This window comes from Prionailurus viverrinus, chromosome C1 (assembly GCF_022837055.1).
Source record: "Prionailurus viverrinus isolate Anna chromosome C1, UM_Priviv_1.0, whole genome shotgun sequence".
NCBI classification, from domain to species: Eukaryota; Metazoa; Chordata; class Mammalia; order Carnivora; family Felidae; genus Prionailurus; species Prionailurus viverrinus.
In genome coordinates, this window is record NC_062568.1 from 30336556 (window position 1) to 30350211 (window position 13656).

At 42.9% G+C, this 13656-nt stretch overlaps 1 protein-coding gene across 9 annotated transcripts in view; it reads right to left on the reverse strand.

The window, feature by feature from the left end:
- Positions 1 to 13656, reverse strand: part of SPATS2L (spermatogenesis associated serine rich 2 like) — a 170109-nt gene that overhangs the window by 15532 nt on the left and 140921 nt on the right. For all 9 annotated transcript variants that reach the window (XM_047872556.1, XM_047872557.1, XM_047872562.1 and 6 more), the window contains one exon: positions 245 to 303. In XM_047872556.1, coding sequence (XP_047728512.1) covers positions 245 to 303 — 59 coding nt within the window. The remainder of the gene's footprint in view (positions 1 to 244; positions 304 to 13656) is intronic.

A 13656-nucleotide genomic window follows, 5' to 3' on the forward strand; every position in this document is an offset into this window, starting at 1 on the left:
TAGCTAACAGCTATTATTTGCCAAGTGCCTTATTCTGCTGTGCGCTCAGTGGTGCTACTCCTCTGACTTTGTTCCACATGAGGTTCCTGAGGTTTCCAGGGGCTAAGTGACTTGCCTAAGGTTACAGAGCTCATTAATCAGTGTGAGTTTTAGGACCCCACTCAGAATCCATATCAGTGTCAGTCGACCTATGGATTGCTTCTGGCTGGGAGGCTCCTGACCAAACAACCACGTATCTACTTACTGGCTTCTTCTTTAACTTTATCCATTTCTGCCATTAATGAAACTTCTTTGTCAATGATGCTGGGGGGGAAGGGGGAGGGAAACAAAAACAAAAGCAAAGAATGCTTAATCAAAGATAAACTTTTAATAAGCGCTGGAAGCAAAAGAAAAATTATTTTCATTAAACAAAAGACAAAATTATCATAAATATTTCTATGTTACAATGCCAGCAGCACACTCTGCCTTTTCCAAAAATGAGGCAACACGGAAGGGATGCTCTCAAGTATTTCATAGTGACATCTGCTGATTAAATCATTGTCAGCAAATCTAAAAAAAAAAAAAAGCCTTTTCAGACTTTCAGAATTGTGCTGCTTTGAATTTAAATTTGGGAGTATTTTTGCCCTATGAATTCCAAAGTTCCACAACAATGTAATGAGTATTTGAAAAGCTGCCATTCAGGTTATCAAGGGCGGTAGTTCTCAAATGTCTCTGTGCGTGGCTCCTCCAGATTCTGGCTGGGAGGCAGGGAGGTGAGCCCATCTCTGATTCAGATGGTCTTGGGACCTACTTTGGGAAATATCATCTGGGTCTACCCATCCACATGTTCAAAGAGTCTATGCCTTATCATTCCCCCAAAGAAGCATTTCAACTTCAAATTACTTCCCCCTCCCCACCCCACTGTATTATTTTTTGGTTAGTTCTTTGAAAAAAGTATTACCTGCATAAAGTAAATAATTATCTGTCTAGAAGTTTGTTTCTCTTCCATCCTGACTCCCAGTTCCCTTCACAACAGCAACACATATGAGACTTCCTTTATATAGTTGATTCTTGAACAACATGGGTTTGAACTATGTAGGTGCACTTATATGTGGATTTTTTTGAGGGGGGGGAATACAGTACATTACCATAAATGTATTTTCCTTATGATTTTCTTAATAACATTTTCTCTTCTCTAGCTTACTTTATTGTAAGAACACAGTATACGATACATACAACATACAAGATGTGTGTTAATTGACCCTTTATGTTATTGGTAAGGCCTCTGGTCAATGGTTGGCTGAAAGTTAAATTTTCAAGGAGTCAAAAGTTACATGCAATATTTTGATTATGCATGGGGGGAGCACCCCAACCCCCCCCCCCCGCATTGTTCAAGAGTCAACAGCATATCCTTCCATAAGGATATATCCTTATGTATATATAAGCATAGATGTGAGATGTTCTTAAATTTTCATTTCCATCATAAATATTTCAATACATATCTCAAAAAGATAAGGACTTTTTGGGACTATAACCATAGTATTACCATAATATCTAAAAATATTAACAATAATTTAATGTTATCAGATATCTACTCAGTGTTCAAATCTCCCTAATTGTCCTATACAGATTTTTTATCAGTTTGACCAGGATCTAAATAAGTTCCGAGCACTGCAATTGGCTGATTGTCTATTAAATCTGTTTTAATCTATAGATTCCCTCCCATCTCTTTTTTTTCTTCTTTGCAACTCATTTGTTGAATACACCAGGTTGTTTGTCCTGCTACACTATCCACAGTCTGAATTTTGCTGACTACATCTCCATGGGTATTTAACCCATTCTTTTAATTTTCCTATGAATTTGTGATGAGATACAGAAATTTGATTAGATTCAGATTTGTTTTTTCTTCTAAGAATACCTTGTTATCTGCTTCTATTGGCAGACACAGAATGACACAACACAGTTATAAATATTCCTCTTGAAAAAAAAACCAAACCTGAATGTATTTGGATTCCTCCATCTCACAACAAGTTGATAGGAAATACAAAGGACATCTCCATTTTTATATTAGCCATTGATGATCGTTGCCTAGATCAATAGGGTTTTAAAAAGGGGATATTCAAATTCTGTCACTCCTTCATTTATTTACTGGAAGGCTTTCACAAAGAGAAACTTTCTCTTATCAGCTATTTGGGTTATCATGCCGTTTAAGTAGGTAAGGCAGGGTAAATGCTGGTGTATCAGTTTTCAAAACGATAGTTGGTTCCTTAGCATCCCCCCAAAGTAACCAATGAGGTTTTTTTTTTTTGCTTGTTTGTATAGTTTGATTATGAACTCATAATTAACATGCTTTAATACACTGCAGTTATCTCCATAATTATTATCTGTTTCAACAGATGTACTTTTTTCCCCATCGGGTGTACTTTTAAAATTTAAAGTGATTTGAAAATTTATTTCCTCTTAAGAGTAATCTTCTGTAATCTCTGTCAAGGTAAGAAGGGATATATCTATAGGAGTTCTGGGGCTCTTCATCCAGATGATGTAACCTGAACACCTGGAGAGCAAGGACAGTATGCCGAGAAGCTCAGCTCTTTCCAACCAGGAAATCCTCATGGAAAGAACTGACGTGTAGAGTGAATGGCACATTCTCCAGAGCTGGGCTCTAAGCCTAATCCATCAAGTATGGATATCAACTATCCCCATGAAGCATATGGCTTAAGGTCACTGGATATGATCACTTTGGTGTAGCCAGCACATCAGGATACTTGTACCTTATTTATTGACATTAAATAGGTATGATGTCAATGCGCTTTAAATACAGGGAATACAAAAGAAGGAAGTCTTTATCCTGTCTCTGTCCCAGCTTATTCAGTTCCCTTCCTTGGAGGTCTCCACCATTACCATCACTAGCTTCTTGAATTTCTTTCCAAAGGCCATCTATTCATAAACCAGCGTTTATTAATCATATGAAATGCTGAGTTAGGCCAAAAGGCTTATGCTCCTGTGATTATAAGGTATATTTAGCTTCTCTGTCAAGTTCACATGTAGCCAATACAGGCCAAGCAATTTGTTGTTTTTGTTTTTAACAACCCTCTCAGAGAGGGCTGTTCTGTATTAGTTTAGGGAAAAGAAGGCTAATGGATGAGCTATTAGGGAGATAAGAGGAGAACCTAGAAATCTGGACTCAGGAGCCCCAATTACAATGCGATTAAGCTACTCTGCCTAAGAAAATGTTTTGAATTTCCAGCCCCTACAGAAAGAGAGGCAGAAGAGAGAGGGAGAAGAGTCATCAAGAAGGCTGGGAATTGTACAGAGTGAAGGCCCTGGGAGAAATCACCAGTAGTGGGATGGGCAAGAGAACTTCCGGGAGCCAGAAGTCTAAGGTGTGCACTGTGAGGACTGTGATATGAGCCTCCCTGGGGACTGCCCGATCTTCACTGTGCTTGGTGCGGCCGGTCTGAATGTGCGCAAGTGAACACACACATGGTCAGCTGAGGAGGTGGCTGGGTTCCACGTTTGGGTCAATTTGATGCTGAACAGACGGGAAGGCAGACTGAGGGTGAGAATGTGGAGCCCACTCTCAACCCTGGAACCGGCACAGATCTTAGAGAGGGCTTTTGACTTCCACTGGACGTGAATAGGAGTCCAGGACCACTTCTTAGGAACTTAGGAGCAGGGACACTCCAGCTGAAGGATGGGCTACAGGTCATGTGAGCCCTGCAGGTAGCTTGTGCTCCATTCTCTTAAGCAATGGAGTGTAGCAGGATTGCACAGGTTTGGGACGGCAGTGCAGGAATGTGCCACAAAGAGCACTAGAAACCACACACACTGCACAAGTATTTGCTGAGTGCCTGCCATGTGCCAGCGAGGGTGTTGAGGCAGGGAATGCTGCTGTGGATGAAGCCCCCTGCCATCCCTGTGGAGCCTACAGTCTTTTGGGGAAAGCTGAGACGAAGGGGAGAGGACCTGCCAAATTTACTGGGGAAAAGCAAAAAGCAGACGGTCAGGGAAGAAAATGACGGCAAGAAGAAATTCCTCCACCCGAAACCAATGTCCTAATTAGAGTCTGTGGGATCTGAGGGCACACAAGGTACACATAACTAAAGGACATACATGCACCCAATACAAGACTGGGTGTCCTTAGCCTTCCCACGGGTGGGGGAGGAGCACAGCACGGGGAGTGCCCTGGCAGGGTCCCACAGTCCTCCCACGCATTCAGTCCCGGAACAAGGCCGAGACCCGGGAACCCTGCAGCCTGTGTGTGCGTGTTGGGAGGAGAGAATGGTGGAGGAACGGGCCTTTGCTAATTTCTTTACTAGCTACAAGATCATGGTAAATTCTTGTTGATTAAATTTGTTAACATAATTATGTGCCCAGAGGGTTTACGAGATGGACATTTTGGGTATAACACATATCCCCAGGTCTAACGCATAACAAAGCTGGATATTCATACAGTGGTTAGTTTGGGCCTTCTGGGGCCCAACAGGAGGAATGAAGGTTTTCACAATAAATTGTTAATCTGCTTAATGCCCACTTGAGGGTGTGATAAAGCTGTGAGGTTGGCATCAAACCATGCTTCCATTCCTCTGGGTATTTCAACAAAAGATTGTCCTCAAGCGTCTTAGTAATTCAAGCATTGCTACGTATGACTGCTTTCAAACCTCATGTGCAGAAAGGCAAGCCAGGAATCTCTGCTGAGTCAGGACCCTGCTCAGAACCCATGAACTGAATGCAAACCAGGATTAGGTGCCAGACTGAAGCAGCTCCCTCCAAACCTCCCTCAAGAATCTCAGTAAGATACACCTGAGGGTTTCTTGGGCTTTCACTTCCAAGGCAGCAGGATTGCGGAAGGGAAGTAGATACAGAGGGTGAAGAGGATTTCATAGTAAAGGCCAGTCTGTTCCCTAGCAGGCTGTCAGACAGTGAGGAGCCAGCATTACATCAAGCTGAGAACCAGATCGAAGGAAGGGTATGAAAGACTGTGTCTAAAAAATTCCAAATGCCCTCAGGACCTGAGGTCACATCCAGCTTCATGAGCACTTTCATCAGTGCCCTGCATGAGTCCTACTGGATCTTCTTAGAGGTCCTAGGACAGATACATACACTGGGTGCACCTGATGAGAAACACTGCAGGCCGGTAAGGACAGAGGGTAGTACCAGATATGCAGGTAATCTGGAGTACCAGACATGGAGGGCAGGAGGGAGGGTCTTGAGAGAAATGACATCAGAGAGTTGAAGAGTCACAGAGAAATCAAAGGCAGTGTCACAGACCACATTCCTACTGAGGAACAGAAAGGGCACATGTTTGCTTTTTAGGTATACCTGTGCAGACAAGACGTCAGCCCTGAGTTGCCTTAAAAGGAGAGCTGATCATAACTGACACATCCTTAGTGCTTACTGTGTGGCAGCACAACAAGTAGAGCACTAACACTTTACTGGAATGACCTTGTTTAAGCTTCATGAAATCCCAGAACGTATGAGCTCTGTTCTCTTCTCACCACAGGGCCTTGGCACATGCCCTTCCGTCTTTTGGAAGACAACCCTCCTCCCCGACCCTGCCTTTCTTCACCTCATTAACTGTGAGTCTTCCTTCAGGTCTCCACTAAAATTATCACTTTTTCAGGGAAGCTCTGAGTTTAAAAAACTTCTACTTTATGGTCTTAGACAACTGTGGGTTGCTTGACAAGAAACTACTCAATAGTAATAATAGCCAAATTATGGAAATAGCCCAGATGTCCATCGACTGATGAATGGATTAAGAGGATGTGGTGCGTGCATGCACACACACACACACACACACACACACACACACACACACTGGCATATTACTCAGCCATTAAAAGAATCTTACCATTTGCAGTGATGTGGAGGGAGACAGGATTATGCTAAGCAAAATAAAAGAAAGCTAAATACCATATGCTTTCACTCATATGTGGAATTTAAGAAACAAAACAGATGAACACGGGGGGAAAGAAAAAAAAAAGAGGGAAGCAAACCATAAGAGACTTTTAACTATAGAGAACAAACCAAGAGTTACTGGAGGAAAGGTGGGTGGGGGGATGGGCATTAAGAAGGGCAGTTGTTGTGCTGGATATTGTATGTAAGCGATGAATCACTAAATTCTACTCCTGAAAGTCGTATTACAGTATATGTTAACTAAATAGAATTTAAATAAAAACTTGAAACATTAAAAAAAGAGAAACTGCTCAATAGTGATAAATGGGAAGGAAGACAACATATTCATTTTTTTCCTGTGGGATAGCAATAATGAAACTTTTTAATTGGTATACTGTAGTGCTTGCATATAAATCATGTTTAAGCAAAAATTTATATAATTTTTGTCACTGATGGAATCTAATCATTTGAGACATAAGCTTATGAATAAAAGTGCAATGATAATCACCAAACCACACAGGGTTTGGCTCAGAATCAAAACAGGTAGTTGATGATTCTGTATGCAAATTAGGGTGGTAATAAATTATTGAAATTTGTGCTTTCCCCCACTAATCATCTGGTTTTGAACATTTTTGCTTTGGAACTGTAATCCTCTGTACTTGACAGAAATACAGAACTCTTGAGCCTTTCACTGACCACTAAACTTCTTTAAACGGTTGGATAAAGTCCTCTGGAGGGCACCAGACTTAAGACACATTGAACATGTTTTACATAAACTGAGCTCACATAAAACCTATGCTGACCTCACATGTTTCAGATGTGCCCTTTATCCTTCCAAAAACACATCTTCTCATTTTATCTAAACTGTCTGGATAGTAAAATTTTATTCTGTTGCCATAAAAAAGCTTTTATTATTAAAGCAATAAGGTGTAAGGAGGAGATTACCATGGCAAAGCCTTTATGGTTTATTATATAGTTAATCACAGAGATAAAGTGTCATTTTATAAAAATGTTTCCACTGTCTTGATTCTTTTCTGTAGAGGACTTATAATAACAATAATAAAAAGAATCAGAGAGGCACTTCAGCAAGAAGAGATTTATTATTTTCTGCTCTGTGAAAGGCTCTTCTCTAAATCCAGAGGCTAAGACACCGACTAACGAAACGGCTTCCTTTGGAAGCTGGGTGCACCACGTTGAGTCCAGTGCTCTTCGTCAATAAAGATGCTGTGATGGGGAGGCAGCCACAGGACTGTCAGTGGCTGATAAGCTGGAGAGCAGAACCTGCTGGTGGGTACGGGGGAACGAAAGCAGGATCTCAAAGGGAATTTCAAGACATCAATCTGCAACAGCAGCCAGACTCCATGTTAAAGAGTTAAAACTAGACCACAGCTCATCGCCATGAGTTTGCCTCAGGGAGGCTGTGGTGAGAGAAACGGCCCAGACCATCTGATCCCTGACTATCTGGCTTCAGGACCTTCTTGTGGATGAAGTGCTTACCTCCTAAGCTGCCAAGCAGAATAAAGCGGGAGGAGCGGAGGGGCAGGATGAGAATCCTGCAGAAGAGCTTCCTGTCCACCCCCCCCCCCCCCCCCCGCCCAGTACAGAGAACGGGAATGTGGGAACTGCTGGGGGGAAAGAAGGTGATGTTTCAACCTTTCTGGCCTGTACCAAAGAGCATAAAGTGGGCAAATGAGTGATAAAGTCAGAAAGCCAGACTTTGTATATAATTTCTCTCTTTCACTGAAGAGAAAGAGTAATGTAAAATCACACCCCCCCCCCCACTGTGGGCTGTGCCCCTTCCTACTGCATCAGGAGTAGGAACTGTGAATGCCCAGAGGAATGCCAGCTGAGCTCCCGGCAGCCTCGTAGTGCCTGGTGGCTGCCACGTGGGCCTTCAGCTGCGGAGCTAGCGCTGATGGAAGAGGCTGCCTGTCCTGCCCGTGACTTCCCCTCTCCTGGGTCAGAGGACTGTGCCCACCAGGTGCCACCTTTATTAAACATTTAAGGTGCGCTACACTGTTACCATGGGTACCATTTCCAGTCCAACTCCCCAAGTACTAGCAGGAATTCTTGGACCCAGGGTTTCAGCTCACCCATTTCTCAACTACTGCTGTTGTCAACAGAGCTCCTGTCCTGGCTTGGTAGCCACAAATGCCGTGAGACTATGTGTGGCTTCCTAGGGTCAGAGGACTGGCACCTCTACCACTTACAACAGGTGCCTGCAAACAGCACCCGTGACCTTGTATGCTGCCAACTCCCTGTTCCTCCTCTGTTCTGCTTCCTGAAGGGTAGCAGAGTATGCCCTCCACCCCCAAATATGGCACTTTGATGTACTGATGATTGTGAGCTGCAGGCACTTGAAAAACAGCCGGTGCAGGGAGATGTTGTCTCTGAACTCCCCTCATCTGCCTGAAGGTGGAGCCTCCAAAGGAACTCAGTTGTCATAAATCCCCTCCTGGGGAGTTTTGCCAACCAGGTAAGATTGCTGACTCCTGTCTCGGGAGAGGAGCCTAGAAGTCAACACCACACTCAGACACACTTTGTCACAAATGATCATACCTTCTGTCTGTTCTTCTAAGGGCCCACTCATCTTTTCTAAGAATCACTTACTCTCCCCTGAAAGGCCTATATCCCCCTCTCCCCTTTCCCTGTTAGCATGGTATTTAGTTCTGAATTCTAAGCCACCGTGGGAGCTCCTTGCTTCCTCCTGGGTATCTCCTCTGTATACATGAGGTGCACATGTTAACAAACTTGTTTGTTTTTCTCTTATTAATCTTTTATTACAGGGGTCTTGGCCGAGAACAAAAAGGGTAGAGGGAAGATTATGTTTCCTGCCCTATATCCCCATCTTGTCCCCTCTCCTGTGCCCTGGAGGCTGGTCACTGGTATCGTCACTCACCCAGTTTCTGTGACTCCTTTTCCTTCTCTTCCCACGTGATCACGTCCTCTAAAGTCTACCCCAGAAATGTCTCCCCCACCCTACTCCTTGCCCACTGTGGCCGCTTACACTCCAGGCTCAGTACTAAGTAGCTGGTTATGTTGCATTCTTCAGTTGTACAGGAATCCTGGGGTCTGTCACATTCTACTCGGTACCTTTTTACGTTTAGATTTTACAACAAGTGGCATTCTTTTTGAAAACTGGGATTCTTCTTTTCTGAATGCAGCCATGGTGACAAACTGATCTTTCTAAAGACTTCCTGAATCCCACACTTTTATTTGGCAAACATAACAAAACCCAACATACATGTCTACAGCATGTAGAGTAAGCTGAGACAGCCCTCTGGAAAGCTGCTTAGTCATTGGGACTATCAGGGAAATAAAGCAGCGCATGGTGCCTCTGAGCATGAATCACACTTAAAATATAAAGCAGTTAAAATCCCTCTGGCTGTCAATGAATGCAGTAACTGCACTCAGTTTGCCAATCAGGCTGAACTTGTTTTAGTTCTGTTTCTTTTATCAGAGGTAATATTATCTGTTAATGTTAATATCTCTTAGCTTTGTATTTTATATTGGGATCCTACAATGACTTAAATCACGGTCAATGAATATTTCATCACACTGTGTGAGGTGCACTTGTGGAATGAGACACGTGCAGATTTTAGCATAAGGAATGACTTCTAATACTTATAAAATCCAGGGTTCCTCAAAAAGCAAATAGCTAATTGAAAAAAAAAACAGGGATTCTTTTTCTTCTCGGGATTTTAAAAATGATATCAGAGTTGCAAAATCCTATAAATTGTACAAATTCTGCAATACCCCACGTTCAGCTGAAAAATCTACACTCCTTATATACCTCCATTTAGAGTTTTACATATGATTTCATTTAATAATATAATTTATCTTTACTAATTATTTCTTAAAAATTTTTAATGTTTATTTATGAGAGAGAGAGAGAGAGAGAGACAGACAGACAGACAGAGGTGAGTGGTGGAGGGGAAGAGAGAGGGAGACAGAGCTGTCAGCACAGAGCCTGACGTGGGGCTTGAACTTACAAACCGCAAAATCATGACTTAAGCTGCAGCTGGATGCTTAACCGACTGAGCCACCCAGGCGCCCCCTTTTTATTTTTACATTTGTTTATTTTTGAGACACAGAGAGAGACAGAGCACAAGTGAGAGAGGGGCAGAGAAAGAAGGAGACACAGAATCCAAAGCAGGCTCCAGGCTCTGAGCTGTCAGCACAGAACCTGATGCGGGGCTCAAACTCACAAACCGTGAGATCACAACCTGAGCCGAAGTCGGATGCTTCACTGACTGAGCCACCCAGGCACCCCCTTAATATAATTTTTTAATGTTTATTTATTTTTGAGAGAGACATAGAGTGCAGGTGGGGGAGGGGCACAGAGAGAGGGAGACACAGAATCCAAAGCAGACCCCAGGCTCTGACCTGTCAGCACAGAGCCCGACGCGGGGCTCGAACTCACGGACCGTGAGATCGTGACCTGGCTGAAGTCGGACGCTTAACCGACTGCGCCACCCAGGCGCCCCACAAAAAGCAAACTTTTATCTGTGGATGTTAACTGTCTTATCGCACAAGGGTGCCATTTAAGGAACAGAGTTAACATTCTTCACATTTTAATTTCATTTTACATGCTCATTTAAAAAGCTGGAAAATATAGAAAGCAGGATAAAATAAAACACATTTCAAAATAAAACAAAATGAGGCAAAATATCTCTTCGTTTCATACCCAAAATAGAGTCAACCACTCAGAACACTGTTGCATTTCTTTCCAATCTGGGGGGTTGGGAGGGGAGGCATCTATGCAGAAGCCATCAGTGTTGTTGAACACAACTAAGAGGAACAGAAACTGGAAGAGACTGATGTGGCACAAGGAGTCACAGCAATGCTGGTCCACATCCAGCCCAAGGCCCCAGCCTGGCGGAGATGGCTCCTGGCCTCCCGATGGGCTCTTGAGTGAGAAGGGGACCTGGGCACCTGATGCTCTTCACCGCCCAGCACCTCCAGCCTCACATGCCAGCACCTGCCCTGGTTTTCTGGCTTCCCAAGTGGGGGTAACAAATGAAATGTTAAACTTCATATACTTTACTCTTCATTTTAGAAAGTAGACTTTCCTCATTTCTAGTATACAGATTAAACAGTGGCATACATATGTGACTTACAAATAAGTTTTCTGGTTCGAGAGGGATATGCTCATAGTTCATTTATTAATGGAATGAGACCCAGAGAATGTGCTCCTCCCAGAGAGTGCACCGGGGTCTCTCATGCTTGTGGTTCCTTGTGTTGTTTCTTCTGCATGGAATCCTCTCTCCCTTCTCAGTCTGGCAAATTCCTAGCCTTACTTCAAGTGCCAGCTCCAGCATTACCTCTGTGGTGGACCCTTTCCCTGCCAGCCAGAAACTCTACCCCATGCGTGCTTCCCAACAGTTTTCGCCACACTGCACCACACAGCTTGCTTCTGTACACTCTCATTAGACTTTGGACCTTTTTTGTAAAGACATCATCTTCTATCCCTCAGTATTACTAGCAGTGTTTCTTCAAGTGTGGTCCTGAGGCCAGGTACACTGGCACCCACTGCACTCATTAGATGCAGATGCCTGAGCTCCACCTGCACCCACAGAAGCAGAGCCGCTAGGAATGGGGCCCAGGTGCCCCCTGTGCGTTCCAAAGTTTGAGAAACACCAGCTCGCGACACATTCATCTCCCTACTGGATGGGTGAATGAAGAAAGGGGAAGAGAAAGCAGAGAGAAGGCAGGGCAAGGTGTGAAAGGGGGAACGAGGGTTGATCTGGTGGCCATTCAGAATCAGGGGTCAAAAGGCTTTTGCCTTACTTCTCTCTTCATCAAGCAATGAACAGTAAAAACTTGTGTTGAGATATCCATATCTCATAGCTGGGATCCACTGCATGCTAAACAGAAAAGTGGAGGACAACTTCTTCCCATTGTCTTGGTACAGAGAGAAATAAATTTACTAAATGCTTATCTGGAAGGGAAGAGAACCAACCTATATGGGTCAGGCTACAGATTTATCAGAATAATCTGAGAAATGCATACATTGTACATGAATCTTGTACACAAATCTTCATAAAACCTCTAGATAGTGACAGTAGTACCCCATTTTGTAGCTGAGTAGAAGTTAAGAAACTCAACCATCTTCAGGGTTAGAATATGTGGAGATGAGATTAAAACGCTATTTTAACTCTATACTCCATGCCTCCTAATTACGTGGTTAATAAGCCTTGGAAAATGTGACTTTTGTTATAATATGGCTTACTAAGAACCAAAAGTTTACAGTCACTGAAAGAACAATGTAACTGACATATAAGCAATTCTGTTACATGACTTCAGGCACAGCCTGTTCTGTGATTTCTTGCTGTCCTAGGTGACAAATTGCCCAGAATGATTCCTTAGTCTCACCCTCAGAGATTACAGTCTTACTCTATATCCGTGTAATAAACAGAAATAAGTTCTAAGATCCATTCTGAAGTTGTGATCTAGGATATCCCACTTTGAAAACTATACTGTATTTTATATCTATACTAATATACATGAACAAATTTGTCTTATTTTCCTAGTGAAAATAGATGATACTATAGAGTGAAACACACACACACACACACACACACACACACACAACACATACTTCCCATATGGGATTGTACAGAGAGAACAATTTGCTTAATTCCTTTTTCAATTTCTATTCTGTGGTGAAAACTAACCCTGTATTCGGGAGCACGTTTCCAGGTGGGTATGATTCGTAGCCTTCCTTTGCTGAAAAGATTCAGAAATCTTTTCAGATTTCAAGCTGAAATCTCAATCAACTTCTTGTCCTCCAGCTCTTATTGTGGGTCTGTTATTTCACAGAGAAGGCTGCGGTGAAAGGGAAGCTGACCTCCACTGCCGAGTGTGTGACGAACATAAGGAATGGAGGTAATCACACACGCAGCTCAGAAAGACTATCAATACAGGGTGCTATTTACGCTGGTTTCCTGGGGACCATCCCCAACTGAAAAGGCCAGTCCTGTACTTTTTTTTAATTTATCAACCTGCTCTTCCTTCATGTCGACTGATTCACTCAGTCCTTGCAGTGGCCCTGGGGAAACATCTAATGCAGAGGAAAACCTCGGGGAGGAGAGAAAATAGGAAAAAAGAAGCGTTCACCTCCAAAGAGTGAGCTACACCTATTTAGAATGACACATATTCACAAACGACGCAAGATTTGAAATACAGTGTACCACAGGGACTTGCCTTAGTCACAAAGTCACAAGAACCTTGAGTTTCTCCGTGGTTTATGGTATTTACCCTTTTCACAATTTCAGAATGGATGCCGGAGCTTATTTCTGTTTATTGGACTGGTGCAGAGTAAGGAAAAGGAGTCATTCTGGGCAATTTGTCAGCTAGGACAGCAACAAAAACCATACATATGGCTCTCCTGAGGCATAAATATATTTATTAGCCTCTTCCATCATTGCCTCTTGATATCCTTTGCAGGTGTATGTTTATCTCCATACTGTGAGTTCTTTTAATATGCTAGCATAACATCGAATATTGGGTGTGGGGAGGAGGAACAGGCTTGTTTAATTTCCGTTGTATAGTTCTTTGTACAAGTCGCAAGCAGGTGGGCACTTAGAAAAATCATCTGATGAGAAGGAAAGAGATTAGTCAGAAAATCTTTGTTGGTATGGGTTTTGATCAATGGGAAGATTATATTTATTTCCAAAGCAGAAAGGACATAGAGACTTTTTTTTATTAAATTTCTTTAAAAAACCATAAAAAATACAACGCAGAGTCCTGACTTTGTCTTCATTACACGTCTAAGGAGTT